Source organism: Clytia hemisphaerica, unplaced genomic scaffold (genome assembly GCF_902728285.1).
Source record: "Clytia hemisphaerica strain Z4C2 unplaced genomic scaffold, Clytia hemisphaerica genome assembly, whole genome shotgun sequence".
NCBI classification, from domain to species: domain Eukaryota; kingdom Metazoa; phylum Cnidaria; class Hydrozoa; order Leptothecata; family Clytiidae; genus Clytia; species Clytia hemisphaerica.
In genome coordinates this window covers 395805-418998 of record NW_027104025.1, presented here as the reverse complement: position 1 = coordinate 418998, position 23194 = coordinate 395805, and the positions used below count along the sequence as shown (strand labels likewise).

General features: G+C 36.4%; 1 protein-coding gene across 1 annotated transcript; it reads right to left on the bottom strand.

Moving 5' to 3' along the window:
- Positions 1-1194: 1194 nt before the first annotated feature.
- On the bottom strand, positions 1195-22293 carry LOC136811598 (cold shock domain-containing protein E1-like). The gene is made up of 18 exons (XM_067068227.1): positions 22189-22293; positions 18228-18306; positions 17871-17978; positions 16588-16891; positions 16028-16230; positions 15634-15799; positions 15114-15262; positions 8845-9076; positions 8330-8535; positions 7898-7945; positions 7117-7268; positions 6133-6601; positions 5518-5793; positions 5059-5166; positions 4532-4621; positions 4135-4214; positions 3439-3504; positions 1195-2710 (listed from the first exon to the last, which is right to left on the bottom strand). Exons 3-18 carry the CDS (start codon positions 17883-17885, stop codon positions 2491-2493), a joined length of 2784 nt encoding a protein of 927 aa, XP_066924328.1. The 5' UTR covers positions 17886-17978; positions 18228-18306; positions 22189-22293; the 3' UTR covers positions 1195-2490.
- Between the last annotated feature and the right edge of the window lie 901 nt (positions 22294-23194).

Here is a 23194-nt window from a genome sequence, read left to right as displayed (position 1 = left end):
CGTCTAGTATAAAATCGTAGAATTTTAAAACTATTCGGAGTTTACAGCTGTTATGACGGTAGACGGGAAGAAAAATCGGCGGGAGAGTTTTGAAGAAACAGCAAAAAAAAAAAAAAAAAAACAGTTTGTGAATTTTCTTCGGCTTTGGGCTTTTTTCTTAGAGAGTGATTCGTCTTACTACTCTTAGACTATAGCATAGTCTATACACTTCCATCCCTTACTCAATAAAATTCCAACTCTGTAGCAGAGCTGAGTGTATTTCACGTTTAATTGCAGTGTCGTAGCAACTGGGGGGGAGCAAGGGGGGCTATGCCCCAATAATTTTTTCAAAAATGGTTATTTTGCAAAATGCAAAGTTTTTCTTTTTCAATTTGTCATAATTGTCTTTTATGTGCATGTTTTTAGTGTATTTTTCTAGAGCTCAATTTTCAAAATTTTCCCCCTCGGGCCAAACTATGGTTGGCCCTCGCGGTGTCACTAAACTTCAGCCCCCCCCCCCAATATGAAAATGCTTCCTACGCCACTGAATTGCACCAAAAAAGATCAAAGTCAGAATTCAAAAAATAGAAGAAAAGGTTAGTCTGGCCATAGTCATTATAAAAACACTGGTCTGGGAGGCTTTCGTCTCTTTTTATTGTTAAAAGATGGAGCTTACGTACCAAAATCGATTTATTTTGCAAACTTTTTGATCATGTGATTGAATAATAGACCAATCTCAAGAGGAGATTTTGGTAACGTGATAAAAAAAGTGTGCAAACCGCAAGTTAAAAATTGAACAAAAAGCTAAAACGATACATTGCCAGATCGGGGTTTTTTATAATGGCTATGGTCTAGCAGAACTAGACCGAGACGGGATTATTTTCTAAAAACTTTCAACCGAAAAAGGCGCTTTCCCTACACACTACAAAAGCCTATTTTTGTAACTCTGTCCGAGGCTGGTGAAAGTGGCAAAGGTAAGATTAGATACCCCCTCCTTGATTTCTTGATAACTTTGGCGAGAATTTTGAGCGTTTGAAACATGAAACCAGATGAGATGGAGTTTTTATAAGATACTTTAATAATTGGTCATTTGAAGTAATAAAAATGACGTGTTCTTTAGAAAAAAGTAACAATTAACGACCAACCAACCAAATCAAATTAGAGCTTGTAAAAACTCCATTTCGTGCTTTTAAAACAAAAAAGACACAATTATAATTTTCAGTTATTTGATGCTTCTTTTTCATGATTTTCATTTTTTTTCAACATTTTTAAAAGTATTTTACGTCTTTTTATTCAATTTTTTTCGATATTTATTCTTTTTTTTTTTTGGAGTTAGCTTTCTTTAACACGAAAGATTGTTAAAAAGCATTTTCTGTATGCAATACAAAACAAACATAAAACAAAAAAATATTGGAGAATATTATTGTTCTAGTTACAACGGTAGTGAACGTAATACAGTAATATACTTTAGCCGGGATCTGTAAGGTTGACTAGTTCAGGTTTGAATTTGTGCAAAACCACCAAAAAGCGTCAGTTACAATTAGTTTTTGAGAAAATTCTTGTACAGTAGCGTGGGACTTCATTTGTGCAGTATGTAACAAATTTCCCCTGGATCCTGAATTTCATTCCCCCTGTAATATGTTCAAGATCTGATCTAATAATAAAAGCTATGTATAAACTTTCTGATGTAAAAAAAATTTCGAATATGATTACATTTTTAATATTTTGAGGGTTTTTGTCTGTCTACACATTCAAAATGCAAAATTCTAATTTTTTCTATAACTAAACGATAAAATTATATTGTTTTACTCCCAAGTTAAAAACAGTTGGTATAAAATTCCTTTAACTCAGATTATTAAAAAATACTGGTTGCTTTACATATACAGGAACTAACCTTTTCGTCGTGTCAAGTCATGTATATGCGAATACAACTAATATTCTTTTGGGAAATAAATGTCAACAAAAAACATTAGACAAAAAAACTATACACAAAAACGATTACAATGTTTTGAAAACAAAACAACGGTTTGAAATTTTGAGAGGAAGAGATGAGAGTTGATTCCAGTTATACTGAAACTTAAGGAGATGAAGACAAAAAGAGAGAGAAAAAACATAGGATTTACAATTTGGGAATAAATAATTCTAATATAGAACAACAACAACTTTTAAAGTGTGGAATCATGGCCCAAAAACAAACAAACAAAAAACACGAAAAAAAAAAAACACTTCATTCTTTTTTAAAAATTCCGAAGGTTTCGTTCATCGAAAAAAAAATTGTGTTGTATTTGACCCCATTTGTTTAGTTACTTCTTAGATTTCAGGTTATTAGATTCGGGGAGCTAAATCAAGTTGATGTAATAGCATTTAACAGCTAATCATCCATAAATTAGATTGTGAAGGATGGGAAGTCTCTTTTATGTAAGGCTTCTAAGGTTGATAGAAGTGAAGAGAGTAGAATAAAGGAGAAACAGAGAGAAAGATTTGTACAGAGATGAACAGTTGGTTGAGAATTTAAGCGACTGACAGAGCTTCCACTTGCTCTTTGATCATCGATTCTTTAATAGCAGTATCTTCACAAACTGCACCATTCTCCAGTACCAATTCTTCGTTAGTGGCAGTAGCGTCAGTGGTAGCGGCGGTGGTCATTTCCGCTTCACTGGCGATCGATTTCCGCTTGAGAGCAAATCCAGTTGTACCGTCTGGACCAGTAGGATGACGTAGGACTGAAACCCTGGAAAAAGGAGAAGTTGTGTTACGGATAAACAAAATAGTGATATGATAAGAATAGGAACCTAAAGATTGACCAAACTGAATGTTTGTCACGCTGACTCTACCTAAGAACAATCGTTCGGTATACTAAACAATGTACCAATAATAATATTGCCAAATAAACAACAACATTGCCAAATAAACATTTTTTTTATTAGGGGCGTATTAAACGTATTCAGATGTACAAAGTTCAAACGTCTACTTGGAAAATGGGAACTATAAATCCGTGTTTAATGGTATTCTAATTCAGATCCAATCCACCCGTTTATTGAGCACCTTGTTACAATTATTTTTACAACTTGGCCTTTTCAGGAGGGTAATGGATGTAAAAAAGAAAAGAAAAACAAAACAATCACCGCCAATTGGGCTCTTTTAGAAAATGTCCGTACATGTGGGGTGGAAGATAAAGTGTCCGCGGGGGGGGGGGGGGGGGGGGGGGGGGTAGTGAGAAATCTACAAAATTTGCCTTGTCCGAGGGGAAAACTTGCTCTGTTTGGGGGTAATTTTGATTGTCCATGGGGTTAGACCTGCTGTCCGGGGGTCAAATGTCAAAATGTCCGGGGGGTAAATTTCCAAAATATGTTATATCCTCCACCCCCCCCCCATATTCAAATTTTTTATGAAAAAACACATTGAGAGAAATCAAAAGAAGAAATAAATACATGGATTTGGAGAATTAATCGAGCTTACTTGAATGTCTGAGATTCAGAGAATTTGTGACTTCGTCTTCTCAATAAATGTTCAGGTCTTTCGTCACTAAGGAGAAAAAAAAGGAAACAAATTTAAAAACTTTAGTATTACACCGTGAAAATTCATAAAATTCAGGAAAGTCATGAATCTAACTGCTAATGTCTGTTTGATGACAAACTATTCTCGGGTACCTAATTAAAAGTCCCCACTGATTTATCTTTTGATCATTCTTAAATTCCAGTCCCCCACATTATAAGGTCCTGGAAGTTTTCTGCCTTGCGTATTCCAGCCATCAGTCTTTGAGACCTTTAAGGTACTATCTGATAGAAGGCAAGTATGACTAAATGAACTAAACAATTCCTTCACAATTAAAACACCAATCAAACTCTCTAGTCGAGTAAGTATACTGATGATGATTAATAGAACGTAAAGAACAATAAAAACAAAAAAATAGGCCATTTCACAGTCGCAAAGCGTAATGGGTAATCAGGACCACTGCGCGCTAATAACGACTTACTATTGGTCCAAAGTTTTGAAAAAAATTGAAGATTTTTGCGTCTAGCCAACGGGAAGCCGTAATGGAGGCGCAATCAGTCCTGATTACCCATGATCCATTTCGACCGTGAAATGGCCTATTGTTGAAATGATTTAAAATCTTAATATAATTCTCTTTCACTGGACATCTATGAATCTTACATGATTTTCTGAACACGTATGGCGCTCTTCTTTGCATTCTTGTGATTCTGCACCAACATGAAAGAAACTTCGTCACCTTGCTGTCAACGAAATCAATGATAAATAATAAAAAATCGAGGAGCTTTGAAAGAACTCTAGTTATCGAGGAGCATGGATCAACGTTATCATAAAAGTAGGTAAACCTACCTTTTTGCCGATCAAATAAAAATAATTATATATGGTAGGAAATCAATCTGGGAAGAGCTGAACTGAACGAAAATTTTCAAGAGGTGAAACTCTGACCTCTCAACTACCAGATCGACAATAAAGTACAATAGTACAATAAAGATGTAAAATCATTTGTGAATCTTCACGAGCCCTGCACTTTTGTAGCGTACAATTCGAAAATTTTTTTTACCTTTAACTCTTTGCCGTTTTCATTTTGAACCTCAGACATGTGGAAAAATACGCTTTTTCCGTCGTCATGGTTGTACGCGATGAAACCAAACTGTAAACAACAAGAAAAAATGATATTGTCATCAGACAGTCGCCTTTTGTTCAAAATATAATCTCGAACGGGAATGGGTTTTAGGATTATAGGTTAAGTGTTTCTAAGATCCGTCTAGAATGGAGATCGAACGTGGGATAAAATCGGGTGCAGAGTACAATCTGACACATTTGATAACAGCTATAATGAAATTCAAGTTATTTATTAACTGGTCCAATATCTGAAAAACCCTGTAAAACCAAAACAGCAGATTCAGATTACTTTGCGCTGGGACAAATGCAATCTAAAGGCCATGGCTCCGTAAGAAAATATCCATTATCCTTATCCCTTTATATAAGAGGGAGGTGTGCTCAGGATGTATGATGTGTTGTACAAATAAAAGTAGAGATCGTGTAGATAAAAAAATGTTCACTGATGCATCATTTATGCAAACTGACCTGCCCTTTGACGGACTCGACTTTTCCTCTGAGTAGACTTCGTTTACAAGCGACGTTGCATGCTCGTTTTTTCTTCGTCACGGCATCGATGCAAATTTGGAAAGACACCTGTCAGAAGAAGAAATAAAGAGCTCGTTATTATCAAAGTTCCAGTTGAAAAGATTATCTACAGTAGAGAAAGATAGCTACCGTGAGTATTTGTCACAAACAGTCACAAAAAGTCATTTCACATAGGGGATGATTATGACCAGATGCACGCAAATAACGATTTCCTGTTGATTAGATACAAAAATCTGCAATCGTTTTGAACAATAAGAATCTTGTGGAATAAAAACAATAAAAGCGTAGAAGTGCGGCGAAACTAAAGTTACTATAGGGTTAGAAAAATAATGGTGGGAGGGTTGTTCCACCAGAGCAGTGAGCTCGCTTTACCAAGTACGTTTTCCTTTTCGGATGTACCTTATCACCAACTTGAATAGCTTCTTTTTTCTCCATGATGGCAGTGATACCAAATCTGTAGACCAACTGTTGTTGTTCACCGTTCGTTGCTGGTGATTTTTCGTCCTCGCCGTTCTCTGCGTCACCATTGGTGCTTGCGGTAGAATCGTCAAGGATAGAACCGTTTAAACTGGATCCGTTGAGACTGCCGTTCAAGCTGGCGTTATGTTTTTGTTGTTTTTGTTGCTTGTTGGCGGAAGCGCGTGATAGTTGGATAAGACCTTCGTATTCATCTTGCTGTAAACAAAGAAAAATGATTCATAGGCGTTGAAAGTTATTGTTACTTATATACTATAGAACTCCAGACAATAACAAATTTTCATCACATTCCGATTTCAGGGAAAGAAAATCGGCAGGACTAACACAAGTTTAAATGAGGAGATTGGACGATCCTAATCTTGATCCTAAGATTCGTATCTTCTTTTAGTTGGGTAAAGGTACGTTTTACCCTAAAAAAGTCATAAAAATGTTTTAAATCTTTAAGTCAGAGCAAAGGAAATTTGATTTAAAAATGTGTCCTAATAGAAGTGTGGATAGTGATTGAAAATCGTTACCACGAAATTCAGGGTGACTTACATCAGGGTCCATAGTTCTCATTGGTCGTGTAATAACCCCATCGTAGGTCTGCGGTAAAATCTCATCTTTACAGACGTGAGACAAAATCTTGCACACTTTCTCTGCACTTCGTTTCTCGCCTTTTCTGGTCTCCGCGTACATGACGTAGCTACCCAGTTCCAATTGTTTAGTGTCGCCTTCGTACTCACTGAAGTGGAAAAAGAGCTCTGTGGTGTGGTCTTCCGTCTCGATAAACCCGTAACTGTCCTTAAGAGCACAAACGTAACCGTGTAGCATTTTAGTCTCGCTCTTCTCCAAGATGGAAACATCACGGGCGAATCGTTGTTGATTGGTTTTCTTCGTAACGAGCACGAATTCGACTTTGTCACGGTAGCGCACCATTTCACGCGGTCGGCAATCACGGACGCGGTACAGGATGTCTGTCTCTTGTCCTTCCAAATAACATTTGATGATACCGAACTCATTTTCCCTGTAACGTATAAAAAAAGATATGCTGAAGTGAACACAGTTATTTTGCCACTTTTTAAATGTGGCCAAAGCAACGTTTTCGCCTTTCGGAAATAGATTTACAAAGCAAATTAGCACTTATTCTCGAAATCTTTTTGAATTATGCATAATCATTTTGAGCCGGAAAATATATACTTAGCCGAGACGTAGATCCGTCTGAGACGGAATAACTTTTAACATTGTTGACAGTACGGTACGGCTATAAATTAGAATATTGTCATTCGGTTTTTTTTGCCCACCCTCATATTTCTTGATTTACTGGTCTAGTGTCTAGCTGTCTAGCATGCTAGACTAAAGCTGTCCTGTAACGTTTGTTTGGGTCTCAGGGTAACGTTTTTTTGGGGTCTCGGGTAACGTTTATTTGGAATATATTGAAAAATTATTCATTAAGTCCAGATAAACTTTTTCTGGAAACATTACTTCCTGCATTATCAACCAGAATCAAGCAAAATAAATGAGACTCTAAGCAAAACATACCTATTGGTTTTGCTTGGGCTTTTCAATTGTCGCTCCGGTGCTTCACGATCGATGACGCCCACGTGTCTTTTGGACGAGATGATTTCAAACGAAACAGTTCCTTTTGGTAAGAAACGGATCCGAGTGGCGTGCTGGCGTTGTGAAATCTGGTCCTAGGTAAGGAAAATTAAGAATTATTGGTATGAGAATATTCGAGATCGTAGGGAAAATAATTCCGAATAGCGAGCGGTGTGAGAAAAATTTGGCTATCCTTAGGGGCCGTCCACATAGTACTTACGTACGCACTAGAATGTCGATAATCGAGTACCCCCTCCCCCCCCTGTACGCAAGCGTACGCAAATGGCTATATCCCCTCTGTCAAGTACGTACTTTTACTTTTAACTTTTTCTTTTCCGTGATACATATAACAAGCCAGGCATCGAAATAAGGAATAGAAAGTGCATCGCAATTTTTTGATAAGCATGATTTTGTGTCCTAAAATGGATCAATTTTCAATTTTTAGCTTGTAAGTAATCCAAAAACGCGAAATTGCGAAATGCGATACGCTAATGCGATACGTTAATTCGATCCCTGCAAGCGTAAAAGTCGACAAAAAACAAGCGAAAAAGGGCTATGAAAAATTTTTCTCTGCGTACGTACATTTTCCTTTGACCCCTCCCCCTGTACGCAAGCATACGCTTTTGAGAAGAAACCCCCCCTCCCCCTTAGTGCGTCGTACTGTGTGGACGGCCCCTTATGTTCGTCTTATATTCGCCATAAACTAAAATTCCAAAACACTTACGTTTTGAATGGTGAATTCAACTTCATCTCCAAGATTGATCAAATGTGACTGAAAATATAATGTGAATTTGAATCACTGATTAAATTATGCATCGCTCCTGCAGAACTAAGGTTTGAGGCTGGTCAAGAAGACACCGGGAACGATGAAATTCAGAAACTTGGACTTCCTTCTTAGACCTTGAGTAGTGTCTCTACACCAAGCAGGACTACAAGGGGCTAAAACTGTTGTTTATCAGGCTGACATAGGTATTGTATTCTTGACGATCAAACTATTAATCGCATTGAAGGTCCGATGATTTGCTAAGTCTTTTTTTAGAGGGTTCTTCATGAGGCTTTTGCATCTAAAGCAGGTACACTACTGTGGCATCTTCATGTTGATATGACACACATCAAATCTTGATCTGTTTTAAATTCTGAAATTCGATCGAAATACCTGTTCAAGGACTTCACTGAAATGGAAGAAAATGCTCAAATCTTGATCAGCACACTTAATGAAACCAAATCCTTCTTTCAGGCTGCTGACCACGCCCACTTCACGCGTTTGTCCGTTCTTCAAACACACTGAAATCAATTTGATGTTGACTGCTCGCTGTAATTTGTCGCGACGGTCTGTAGAGACGTTGAACTCGACAACATCGCCTGGAAGAACAAACGAAAATAATTGAATTATGAATTACTTAAAACATAAATAGCAGAATTTCGGATTTTTCCAAACATTAGCAACATGCAGTAAGTTTTCTCTCAGGGATTTCAAAAGCAATAGAAACTTTGCACAGAGGATTATAACATTTCTTTTCTTTGGCATATAGTAACCATTGAATAGTTTTTACCAAGGAAAGGGGCTTTGCAGTGCACGGTCTTAGAACTAATTATACAATACTCAATTCTTGTTGAGTTAAAGAGCCCTCATCGCACATTGAAAGAACCATCACAAACAAACAGGCAAACCTTTTTGTAGAATGATATCATCCTCCATGTCTCGGTCACCAAACAACACTTCATGAGTATCTGTTTTCCCTTGATATTCAATCATGCCTGTTAATTGTCCATCCATAGAGCTGTTCATAGATTTCGGGCCAATCGCTTTGATGACGTGTCCTTTGAATCGGTTTTCTGATATGTCTTCAAAGACGACTGTGCCTGGACTGAGCTTCTTGATGGAAACCGCAATTTCTTTACCCTATGGATTAACAATAACAAAGTTTTCAATTCACTAGGAAACGGTAGTTGACGCCTGGTCTGAAGGATGTGGGCTCGAACCCCAGCTTAATCGACCATCTAAATAACTAAATTTTCCATGATAATGGCCCAGGTTACATTAGAGCCAACTCTGTTGTAAGTGAATTTAGACTCCAAACTAATATCGCTAAATAGTGGGGCGGATTATCACATGTATACTTCAAATTGTGATAGAGCTCTGAAATTTTGTACAGAGGTTCATCATGAAGTAAGAAAAAGAAAAATTGAGAGAGACACTCTTGAAAATGATGTTTCTGTTGACGTCAGCACTTTTTTTGCAAAAATTTCATCTTCGAAAAACCTTAATATATTATATACTGTTGGAAAGGAAATTTAATTCTGAACAACTTTTTTGCTTACGGGAAATCACGAAAATCAATTTAAAAAAAGATATGCCTTTCTTAAGCCGCCATGGTATGCAAGAAAATCATTTTGACGTTAAAATATATATATATTGACGTCAATTATTCGTGCTGGTTTCAATAAACAATGTACAATTCAATAGATTTTATGAATATTAATTGAAACTTTTGTGTCGAAATCATGAACTGAGAAAGAGAAAAAAACTTTGCAAAAAATAACATTTCAACTCTAATCCAACGAAATTATGATTACATAGCCTTGTGGCGAGCCAGAAACGCATAACATAACATGAATAACACATCTAACGAAAAAAGGGCTGTTGAATAAAATGGTACGGAAAATATTCTATCTTGGTTGAACTTTTCGAACTGCGTCTTCCCAATTTTCTTTGCTTGAAACACTGATGCTGAATGAGAATCGTCAAGGACAACACGAGAGGTTAAATGAGTCAAATTTTTTTTTTCCTCACAAAATGGGTTTCCGAAATCAATAAAAGCGTTGTATAGTGATGTGACATCGCTCCGAAAGTCATCTTCAAATTTCTCATTGTCTTGGTGGTGAGGTTGATCTCCGCTGTCAGTGTTTCCTTCTTCGTGGTCTTTGCAGAGTTTAGCGATGACTGGACCAGCCACTGACCATCTCAACAAGGATGATGGACTATCAAGGATACCAATGGCGCCACCATCGATCTTGACCAATTTGTTATTTTGCTCATGAGCTTGATCTACACCAATATTTGAAAACAAATGGTTGCTATTTTTCACGGTGAAGTAGCCACGTTTGAACTGTTCCAATACTGACGGATGTTGTGATGGCAATTTCTTTAGGTCCCGTAAGAAGACTGGCATCCAGCGTGAATAGTGTGTATGGTCTAGTGAAAACAACCACGGTAGCATCTCTTTAATAGACTTGACAAAAAGGGAGAAATCAGCATCTCTTAGGCTTAGCATAAACGAAAAGAGAATTGCTTCCATCTCAATCGCATGAAACCAGAAAGCGTGATTAGCGTTTTTTGTCATTGTAGCCTTTCTCCATTCATCAAAATCATTGGTTTCCTTTTGACATTCGAAAGCAGCCTTGGCTAGTTTTGTCAATACAGCAAATGTCACCTCGTGTGAATATCTAGTGCGTTTAGATTTGTTGCCATTCAAAAGGCTCTCTTCTCGACCAGGTGTTGAAAAATTCGCTCTTCGCAGAACTTCGACCCATCCGCTACCTTCCAACCAGTCACCAATGGCGCTCATGAACATCATTTCTATGTGTAATGGACCAAGCATCCATAGTACATCGCAAAATCTGTCTGGGTAAGTCCATTCGACTTGCTTTCCGATAGCGTAGACTGGCTGATCAGCCGTGATGATGGTTACTTGTCCTGGATTAAGATGATTTGTCAGCTTCTTAATTACGTTCATACAATGCTGTACCATAGCCGTCGAGTTAACTGATTCTTCAAGCAATGGCAACAGAGTTGATGACGTTTGAGGCATCTTTTTGGACGTTCGAGCAGAAAAATAGGAGGCAAAGTTGATCTTCTCACCATCCGAAAGGTTGGAAGAGTTGATGTCGTCTTGCCATTTCTCTACACGTGCTGTTTGCTGGTTGAAAAACGGATCTTGTTGGTACGAGGAGCGATTTGTCGGCTCAGGTTTGTAATCTTTAGCAGGTAATACACACGTATACGATGATGGAAGTTGTACATCTTCTTCAGAGGGCAAGTCTTTTTCCATGACAAATTTTGGGGACTCATCGCCATCTTCAGGGTACTGGAATATTGAGATGCTTGTTCCATGGAAAAAATTTTTGGCAGTTGCTGATGAAGGGTCATGGTCAATATTATCAATCGCAGCTATTATAAACAGCAACTTTCTCAAAGAGGGTGGACAAACAAGGCCATCTTTGTTATATTTCAGACAGAGCTGCTTTGTGATGTGGTTTTCGATCTCTATGACTCTGTCATAGGATATCGAGAAACCTTGAAGAAAGAGAAACTCTACGATTCCTCTTTTTCTTGTCTTCGAATGGATGCTGAGACCAACAAGTGAAAGCAGGGGAAGCTCGTTTTGCTTTGAATGACGCCTATCAATGGTTTCAGATTTCCTTCTTGTTGTTTTTGAAGAATTAAACTTCACAACTTGGGCGATTTTGACGGTGATGTCTTTAGTTGCTTGAGAGATGGTGTCCATATTTTTCGAACCGTCTATGATTTGTGCCAGAAGCTTAAGAAGATGATTTGGAAGACTTTGAATATTGATGTCGAAATTGCCATCGAATCTGTGCTCTTGTGAGAAGAGAGTCCTCCGAATAATAGCAGCAGCTTTTGAAATTATTACATCCTCATCTGAGGTTGACTTTTGAGAAGCTTCAAAGACAACGCGGCCAAATGATCCATTGGTTGTAAGGATTGTATACTTCCCATTTTTTCCCTCACAGAGGCCATTCACTTCTTTCAAAATACTTTCTTTGAGTCGGGTCACATTGACATTATCTATTCGACTTTGGCTCGCACCAAGCTCTTTCAACTTCTCTTGATACATCTCACGCAAATCTTTCATCATGAATACCGGGTTTTCAGTCGATGCAATGACAAGCTCATTGATAGTGTCACAAAGTTCTGACAATGCTAATCCTAAGTATAGAATTGTTTGAAATTATAATTTGAGAAATAGAGAAGTTTACTGAAACTGGCATAAGCATCGCACACTGAAGGAGTCATTGAGTTTAAAACCCGAATGGCTAGAGGAGAGTCTTTAACCTTTCCAAGACATGATAACGGCGTGTTCTGGATAGAAAACTAGTTCTGCTACTTGGGAAATTAGGCGGCTTCATTTCCCATTGAGAAGTCTCTCCTCTAGCCTTTTCCGGGTTTTAAACTCAATGAATGGAGAACCCCTTAACATAGACGCTGTGATTGATGTTAGATGAGGAAAATTTGTTACAATGCGAGATTAATACACCATGTATCACTCATAAATTAGGACTATATGTATACCTTCAATTATACTGCTGTCTTCAATACCCTTCTCAGAAATTTTGAAACTTCGATATTGATTATAAAATTGAACGAGGCACTTCAAATGATAATCTGCGCGAGATGCCACCATTTCTCCAACACTTAGCTTTGCCAAAACTTCAACACTGCGCATTTCCTGAGCTATTTCTTTGATCTTTTCGTTTAACTCTAACGTCTTACAACGGTGCATATTTTCACTATCAGAAAAGTCATTGCAAAAGAAGCATCTCCTGAGATTTTCCAATCCGAGCACACTAGATCTTTTTGGTCTCTTTTGCTCCACATTAGAATTTTTTGTTTCACTAAGACTAGCATCTACACAAAACAGTTTTCTTTTCACTCTGCTCAATTTTTGTGAATTATAGTTCGCCATGCAATTTTTGTGAAAGACGGCTTTTTCCTTCAAAAAGGCATCCAGAAAGTCGTTTGAGCAAGTATACTTTTGACATCGCTGTTTCAACAAACTCGGAAGTAACTCGAAATCCTGATATTTCCTCAACGTATTCGCTATGGTATTGTAGGAGCTCTTTTCGGGATCAAGTAGTAAATATTTAGCGGTAAAATTTCGTATACTGAATCAATAAACCGTTTTATTCAAAAAGTTGTACAAAGACTAAGGAAGTGGTGTAACATTGGAATTTACATGACCTAGTGCTAACCTTATCACCCTACAATTGTATTCAGTATACTTTATTAAATAAAGCTTAAGGCTTTCAAAAAGACAATAAAGCCCGCATAAAACCTGTTCAAGATTGTTTTTATTTACCTCTTCTTAAAGATGGATTCACTAATAGATCTTCATTATCCTCCTGACAAATAAAACACAACTCCCATTTTGTTCTGATGTCTTGTAGGTCGATGGGAGATACAACCACAAAGTCCCCAGACATTTGCGTCAAAAAAATCCAATAACAGCTAAAAAAGCACTTTTCATCATATTGCTCCACAAACTTGTTTTAACATTTGTTCAATGTTTTGTTTTGAAAGTTTTCTTGTTAATTTTTTTTTTTTTTTTTATTTATGTCTCTTTAATCACCAAAAATCTCGGTATATCTACTAAAAATATATACAAGTAAAAATAAAATGTTACAGCTTTTCTTTTTTTCTTTTTTTAAATAAAATAAAATCTACTAACTATTTAACTATATCCCTAATAAAAAGATATTTGATCATATTGAACAGAGTGTGACCAGCACCATCATAGCTAGAATTCTTAACTGGATCAAACAAAGAGGCTGGGAAAAGATATTAATGGGTCAAACTCGAAGAAACGTACAGACCAGAACGCCATACAAAAAAAAAAAAAAAAAAAAAAAAAAAAAAAAAAAAAAAAAAAAAAAACGAGCCGAAAGAGACTGAAAGATTGGCAATGAGATTCGAACACTTTAGGATTCGAATGTTCTGAAATTCGAAAACTAGATTCGAACGTCTGTGATTCGAATGTTATTGTAAAATTCGAATGTCTACAAATGTGGGACTTCCGCGTTCAATGATGTATGTAAACAACAACATCAAACAACAAACACATTGACAGGCTGGGTAAATTGAGACAAAGAACAATTTGAGCATTTTTACGCATGAAACTAGAGAAACTAGAGTTAGGAATTTGTGTTGTTTAAGCTTAAAAGAAGCTTAGTTTGGATGACTTTTCTTTTGTGTCAATAAATGTATCGAAAGACAAGCACAACTTATGAAAATGTCATAATCTTTTGTCATAAGATTTCCATTTAGAAAATTCGAGAGGGCGTTTTAGGTGGTACTAGAATAAATTTAGCTGATAACGTAAGTTTGGATATAGAAAAAGAGTTTCAATATAGTGGTTATATCTATGTTTTTATCCTTATGTAGTTAACGTCAAAATGATTTAACGTCAAAATGATATTCTTGCATACCATGGCAGCTTCAGAAAGGCATATCTTTTTTTAAATTGATTTTCGTGATTTCCCGTAAGCAAAAAAGTTGTTCAGAATTAAATTTCCTTTCCAACAGTATATAATATGTTAGGGTTTTTCGAAGATGAAATTTTTGCAAAAAAAGTGCTGACGTCAACAGAAACATCATTTTCAAGAGTGTCTCTCTCAATTTTTATTTTCTTTACTTCATGGGGAACCTCTGTGCAAAATTTCAGAGCTCTATCACAATTTGAAGTATCGTCCCTTTTTTATGTGATAATCCGCCCCACTAAAAAGAACGATGGCAGTTCCAGCAATTTTTCAAATTCGTTTGGTACTAAACCAAGGTTTGAGTAAATGATGAGTGGGGATGCGTTTGAGTACGCCAGGGCCAAAATGACAGACAAGCCGTTTCATCTGCGAGCACATATATCAGTGATTAAAGTAAGGTTTTTTGTCTGAATCGGAGAATGAATTTTGCAGGGCAAATAAGCCCTTAATATTGAAGTTTTGATGAATTATGCAGGATTTTGAGACGGGAAAGCCGTCTTCTTTTTATATAAACTTCGCTGAGACGGAAGAAATTTTTAAACTTGTAAATCCAATGGCTTTAGATTTTAGGAATTATTTGACTCTGGTTAAGTCGAACCAAATCATCTTTGTGGTGCAATGAATGGGAAGGGGAAAGGTGAATGGCGTGTCGTCAAACTTACCAGTCTGTCTTGTAAATTGAACTGGACATCATCACCGATCATCAGTTCGTTGATATCAGCACTGTATTCAGAATAATGGAAGAAGATTTCGTCCACTACATCAGCACGTTCAATGAAACCATATGCTTCCTTCAGTGAGCTTACAATTCCTGAAAAAATGACGAAAAATGAGTTAAAGTTGTGTGAACAAAGGTTTTTGTGACTTATCTTTATGGTGGTCAAACGCACTGAAAATCATAATCAAATATGATAACGTTTGAAACCAATGAATTATTTGCCCAAAGCCCTGTGGAATTCTGAACATCTTGAAATCTTTTTTATTGTTTACCTCACTCAGGACCCCAACGTCGAATTCCATCCCCTTGCCAATCGAATGGTTTCAACATTTTGTTGTAATTGCCCATTTCCAGATCAAAATTTTCATATATTTTCTTTTTTAGAGAAACCCTTTTACTTCAGGTTTAACTTTTTCAGCTTATGCTTTGCTGCCAGGATGGACATGACTCATGTAAATACTAACCTTGAACTGTTTTGACCTGTTTAGCAGGGTCAGAGTATCGAATTTTTCTGGCTTTCATTGAGCCAGTTCTCTTGTTTGTGGCAATGTAAAATTCCACTGTATCTCCTTTATTGATTGTTTCTCCTTTCGCAACATCATTTAACGAAAATGGGAGAAAGAAAAATTCCTGATGAAAAAAAGAAGTTTTCGAAGTTAAGCGTATACTTTGTAATTGTTTATACCCATGTAGAGCTACACTGTGATCATGACATTAGGTTGGAAGCAATATCTCTTTAGACTATGCGGTTGGGCACATTATTGTCAAAGAGAAAATCTTCTGTTAAAATTTTTTGTATGAAAGCAACAAACTTTCTGTTCAAAAACAGTGATCATGGACTTTAAGTTTTTATCTCACCCCACTTTTGTCATAGCTCACTCGACCAAGTGTCGACTCAGCTTCTCCGTTACGTTGGGGTTTAGCTTCCATTTCGATCCTACCGATGCAGGATTCTTCTGATAATGTTTCAACGACCACCGATCCGGCTGGAAGCTTGTTTAATTTGATGGCAATCGGTTTGTTGTTTCTCGGATCAGTTGTCAGTACGAAATCTAAGCAGTCTATCAGAGAAAATCATCAAGAATGGGTTTATTAAACGTAACGTGTGTAAGAATGGTTTGGTTTAGGAACAATCAAAATCTCATTATAAAAACTTTTAAAAGGGTTGGCTGTGGTGTCTTTTTTGAATACCAATAATAAAACATTTATGGATTCTTCTAAATTTTTGTAAAGTATACATTTTATTAATGAAAGACTTAATGAAAAAGACAAAAATTTAACAAAAAGAACAAAGCAGAGCGACTTTCTTACCTGGCAGAAACTTTTGTGAAAAGAGTTCAGAAATGCAATTATCGCAAAGATTTCCGCAGGGGAAGCTATCTGCCCTTTTAAAAAAACGAACAAAAATGATCACATACCTCCCACTTGTAAGTGATTTGGATCTCCTTCAAATTCACTGTAGTGGAAGAAAACTCGATTCCCAGTTGTTGCACACTCAACAAACCCGTAGGAATTCAACAACTTCTCAACAATGCCTTTCTCTTTTTTACCATAGTATTGGTTATGTTGTGATGAGGGTGAGTCGTTTGCTTGTGATACAGTGACTGGTGATGATGTGGATCGTTGGCGATTGTTGTTCACTTTGCTGTGATGGTATTGGCTGTGTGGTGATGAATTCCTGTTGTTGCCTCCATACGAGTTCATTGATGAATTTCTTTCACGCTGAATGAAGAAAACAACAAAAGGAGTGTCAGCGTATTAAAATCTTGATAATGTCAGGTGGAAATCCGGGATTTAGATTTTTCAAAACAGAAGATTTAAAAATATGACCACAAATTCGTTGGAGACCAAGAGAGAAGGTAAATGAGGCAAATTTCTTGAAAAATAATTGTCATATAACAATTAAGTTTAAAAGTAAACTAATTTGTGACTCCTTAAATGAATTTAAGAACCTGAAAGACCAATCCAGACTGATCAGCCCAAAACAGTACAGTAAAATGTCTGCTTTTTAGCAGCTGAGATTTATCTTTTACTAGCACAGCAAATTTTTTTATTGACTATGTATCAGCCAAGAAAATTTTCTTTTCTAACTTTTTAAGTAATCTCTTTGTGTTGGTACCAATCGGGTTAAAGTCCATCAAAAAAAGATTGGGCTACCTTTATGAATATTAGGAGATGTGTAATTAACACAAGTGGAAAATTTTCGTTTTAATAAAAATCCCATTAGTTTTTTAAAGCTAAACTCTAAAGTTTATACCTGCACATGTTCGTGTAAATTTATGTTACGTTATTTTCAAGGCCGTTAAATGCTTCCATACTTATATTCATGTAATAAGGTATGTTTTTCTCCAGCAGCGAAAAAATAAAAACTAAAAAAACCTTTTGGAAGTTTAATATCCAAAGTTTTTCACTAGGGACTTGGTCATGTTCCTGAAAATAGGGGGGCCTAGTAATTTAGTGGCGATATATCAACTTGGGAAAAAACTGCATTCTGAAGCAGACTTTTATCAAGGTATTGCCAGAAAAGTCTAAGCAGGCAGAAAGCTGGTGTCAGACCAATATAAGAGAGTGGGTCGATCAGCTTTTCAAATTTTTTGGGAAATTACATTTCCAATCAAGTTGCCATTTACAAGACCAAAGTAGTAAAGTAAATAAATAATCTATCAACTCATTTGAAAACCATGTTATTTAAATAAATTACCTTATTGTAACTCATATTGAGCTTGCAAATTGTTTTGGCCCTGGCTTGCAATAAATCTGTTTAGTTCTTTCTTTGGTAGATTTTGATCTTCTGTACAAAATATGAAATCTAAAAAAGATCAAATTAGACGTGAGAATGCATAATCTCATCATTAGTCCTAACTAATTGTTCCAATAAAAAATACTGATACCGCTATCCTTGGCTATTTTAGTACAAAATAGATAGAAAGGCAGTAAGATGGAAAATAACAAAGTGCATGTTACACTTTTAGTTCTTAAGAAAAATGCTATTGGGCAAAACCACCTTTATTCACCTTGGATGAGTGTAAAAATGACCTGATAATATTATAAAACTTACATTCTTTTCCTTAGTCCCAATGTCTGCTTTGTTGTTCTTTTTATTGTTTCTTGATGTTTGTTGTTTTGAAGTATGTGAGCTGTAAAAACACAAATAAATAATTTTCTTGCTATTGTATGTTAAATCATCAGCATCACCCCTTGCCTTAATCCATTAAAAATGCCACAGGCAGATGTCAACTTACAGAAATGCGGCCAAATTTTAAAAGAGAAGACCTTAAACAGATTGAGATTTCCTAGAGTCAAAGGGTGTCAAAAAAAGGAATCAAGTAATTTCTGATTTCATACCGGGAGCACCAAAAAAAAGTATACGGGTTTGTCGAGATATTTTGAGCTTCAGGATTTAAATATTTTGTTCATTCTTTTTTTATCGTATATAGAGGATGCTCTAACATGAATTTTGAGCTATCATACATTAAATTTGAAAAAGTAGTTCGAAAGTTATTCAAACAAGACTGACTTTTTTCCCATGTCGAATCATCAAAAACAGCAATCACGCTATAAATAAGACAAAATGACAAAAACACAATTTTATTGTTTTTTTTTATCCTTGATTTTTCTTATTTATATTTTGCCAACAGTTTCTCCATCTTAATTGCACATCACAAACATTTCCAACGCGAGCAAACTCAATGCAGGCCCAAATTCTTTGAGCTACTAGCCGAGGAATAGTGATCTATTTTTTCAAAAGTTTCTCACAAAGCACACACAGACAGTAACATCAAAACCTCTCTTGGAGATTTCTAAAACTCTTTTTCAACTTTCCCAAAAATATTATGGAATAGCTTGTTTTACCATCTTTTTAAATTCTGTAACAAGAGTTGACGAACATGGTTGCATTCTTTGGTATTTTTATGTGTAAAGAAGGTAAGTGTCAAGAGAAAAATTTGCTCACTGTTTGATGATCTTTTGAAAAACTGTTTTATCATCACTACCCCTGTTTTAAGTAAAAATTTGGAGATTTGATATTTCACAGAAAAGTGCTCGAAAGGGATATTCGGGGCCTATATCTTCCGAAGAGCTTTTCTGTTTGCCATAAAATTTGACAACCTTCTTAACCTAAGGTTGAACTACCACTGGTGTAAAAATGAACGTTGTAGCATCAGTAGACAAAAAGCTCAATTTTTGTTGAGTTACTCGATCGTAAATGTACATCTGATCTTCTTGATAAACTTTCTCGAATCAAGACACCTACATTTGTCGTCAACAGCTCAGATGGGCTGGACATGTTTACAATGGGAATGCCTTAGAATAGCCTTCCACGGAAAATGTTGTCGTGGTGGGTCTGTTCTAAATATCCTTGTGGTGCTCCAAGGTACACCTATGGTCGATCTCTATATAAATGTTTGAAAAAATCTGGCATTGATACTAAGGTTTCGCATGATTTGGCTTTGAATAAATTGGAATGGAGAAATTTGATTCACTGTGTGAAAATTGATCCTTGATGATATGATACATATTTGACTAGTGTATTTCTTTTTACTAAGACAATACTATTTTATTTTCCAAATAGCATAGTATTTTATTAGTATTTGAAATTTATTTTATGCGCTGTGATCCTCATGCTTTAGGCATGTGGCCTATGCCCTTATTTGGGTAGGTTTAGTCTCTCTCTCTCTCGTCAAAAGTTACAGGCATTCTTGTTTCCACTGTCAAATATATCTGGATATATTTAATATATTGATGGGGCTATTTTTTTGCCTGGAACCTAGATCTGGGCTGACCCTGTAACATTTCAATAGGTGCAAGTAAAACAAACGAGAAATTAGCTTTAGAACACCATGGAGATTACCTATAAATAAGTTTTGGGGAAATTGGAATGCTGACATTCTCCCAAATTAGCCATGCGATAACGCTTCCAATCTTCCCATGCGACGTCTTCATATATAAAGTATTCGCTAAAGTATCACATTCCGAATTTGGCTTTGAAAAGAAGCTAATATACGGTGGCGGAGCAGCACAAACTTGTCGAACAAAATTGGTTTATCAAACTGATCGAACCGAAACCCATTGATCAAACTTAATCGAACATTCAGAATCTTTAAAAAAATTCTAGAGTTCGATTAATTGTTTCAATTGAACTTTAATCGTTCGATGGAGTTTGATTAGTTTGATTGTTCGATTGGTTCGACAAGTTCGATTAATCGGGTCTGGATAAAAACACGAGTATATGTTGAACAAGACTGTGGACTAACAGAAATTGCAATTACATAAATTATTGTGGAAGTGAACGCTTGAGACAAATGTTTGGGAAATCAAAAAGACAACTTTTGTATAAGGCTTCAATCACAAATATCTTCATTTCGCGTCCTCATTTGGTCTAAAAAGTGAGTCGGTCGGTTGGTCGGTCGGTCCAGAAAACTTTTCTGGTTTTCCATTATAAGTAAGACCTCCATCATCCATTTTTTGGAGTGTATTCTTGAAGGAAAAACTACCAGCCAGCAGGCAGCCAAAACAACCGCGTGTTATGTTATGGGTGGTTTAAAATTATTACCTTTGAACACTGTGACCTCCGACCCAAATGGCACATGTATATAATGATAAACAGTCAAAATGCTACGAATCGGCAATAATAAAATTTTTGAACGAAGGAAATGTAATTGACAGAAAAAGTCCGACAATTTTACCGACTCACCGACTCAATTCTACTCACTTTTCGAGAGTCAGTCGGGCGACGTGAAACGAAGATATTTGTAACTGCTTCCTAAGGATGTTGAGTTTTTTGTTTATACAGTATGGCACTGTGTGACGGACTGGTCATTTTAATTACCGTAGAGTCGTCTAATCTCGACATACGTCTTGCAATCTCGACACCGGATCTGTAAAATAATCAAAACAAACCTTGAATGAAATTCTTGGTATCATTCTTATCGAACAAGTTCATCCATCAAACTAGAAGTTCAGTAAACATTGCAATCCTTTCAATTAAAAAAACATCCAAATTATAAGCAGTTTTACACAACACACGAAACGCATGCAAACTTCCTCCTTGTTCCTCGTAACTTTCTCGTGTCCATCATTAAAATTTTACAACTTTATTACGATTCAAGTCGTGATAAAAATAATTCGCGCGCTTAGCCTGGTTTCCCCTTCCTTATATATAAAAATACACGCTCTAGGCGCTAACAGGCCGCACGCCGTGATGGCCAATATGGCGGTCACATTAAATTCAAAAGGAAACCGGGTTCTTTTTATTATTTTCGGTTCACGGTAAAAATGTCTACTAAAAAATTCCTTGCGTGCAAAATGTTGTGTTGTTGTGATTTGGACATCTTCGTTGAAAGTATGCTAATTAGTTTTTAGCGATTACTACATCGTTAAAGTTTTCTTTTCAAATATAAGTAATAACACTTCACATTTCTCATATTATATTAACAATCTGTGACGTGATAGAGAGAGAGTACATTTTTGTGATTGATTGATAACTTTGGTATGTATTTGTTTATGTTTGATTTTTTATTTCGAAGACCAGCCTACAGCTATGTCGAGATTGCAAGACGTATGTCGAGATTAGACGACTCTACGGTAGATTTTAAGGTAAGAGTAAACCCTTTCCCACAAAACTAAAATTCAATCCAGACCTGGCGGAACCCGGGAGACTGGCGAGATATCAGCAATCCAACTTTTTTAAGCAAATGAGATTTTTGTCTTATATAAATTTTTTAACAAATAATTTTATCTCGCTTTGATTGAGCCTTCAGCCTACCCACCCACTCTTACGGTTGTTCCGCCAGACCTGCAATCAATCATTTATCTTCTAAACTATCAAAAAAACTTGAAAGGTAATTTATTTGTCTTTGGTGGGTAGTTGAGTTGAAGAAGATTGACAACAATAATGAGAAAAATGGCAATAAAAGTTCTCCCGCAATTTCTAAAGATCTAATCGGCTAGAAAGATTATCTACAATAAAAAAAAGTTTCATGAAGGTTTGATGAATAAATAACAGATAATTGAGAGCTTACCATATCAAATTTGAAGAATAATGATGGTTTGATGTTGGGTTTTTGGTGGTTAATTTGGTTTGGGACTATCCGCCATGTTGGCCCTCGTTGGTTTGAAGATCATTCTGCTCGCTAATTTCATAAACAACAAAGTCACGTGACCAAACAAAGTCGTCGTCAAAAAAGCGACTGGCGGAATCTTTGTGGTGTAGATCAGTCTTAAAGATATCTTAACTTGCTGTGTACTCAGGCCTTAAGATGCAATCGACCAATCAGAAACTTTAGGAGCAATCGAACGTTTACGATTCGAATATTTTGAGCGCGAAACAGGAGAAGTAAATCTCGAACGTGCTGTCCCCCCAAACGACATTCGAATTTTAAAAACATGGTAATATACAGGAAAACATAAAAGACAAACCTCCAAAATGTGATCGGCTATTGCTCATTCCGACATTTTAAATTTTCCGGGGGTTTTGCTGTTTGGGATTGTTTAGGTCAGGGTTGCTAGTAACGGCTTGTCACTGTGCCGGGTGCATACTCGGCGCCTTGGGCCCCGCAGGGTTGCTAGTAACGGCTCGAATTTCAGTCAGGTTTAAAAAAGGGGTACTTTTACCCATATTATAATAACATTACCCCCGTATTTTGCCAGTTTGGTATAAAATGTTATGAATTGCGTAATTTGCTGTGCGGCGATGGCTCAAGGGATATAGTGCTGGCTTCCGAATCCGAAGGTCTTTCTTTGGTGGTGGTTCGTATCCCACTCGGTGCGAAAATTAGACTGGTCGAAATTGATGGTCAAATGATTGACAGGTATGAAAACTCAGTCAGAAATGAGAAAGTCAGAAACTCAGACAGTCAGAAAAGAGAAAGGCGGGATCAGAGATAAGGATCACATTTCGGAGGTTTGTATCTTACGTTTTCCTAATATACATTTATAACAAGATGAAAAAGTGAAACTGAAACAGTGAATGAACAGGATGAAAAAGCAAACAAAGCAAATCCAAGGTAAGCTTACGTTTGAGCATAT

What these genes read in the sequence shown, in the direction of transcription:
- LOC136811598 (XM_067068227.1), bottom strand. An exon ending in TGATATCATTCTACAAAAAG is followed by an intron (nt 8,536 to 8,844) that starts GTTTGCCTGTTT and finishes TTGTTCTTCCAG; the next exon opens with GCGATGTTGTCGAGTTCAAC. An exon ending in ATACGTGTTCAGAAAATCAT is followed by an intron (nt 3,505 to 4,134) that starts GTAAGATTCATA and finishes TTTTCTCCTTAG; the next exon opens with TGACGAAAGACCTGAACATT.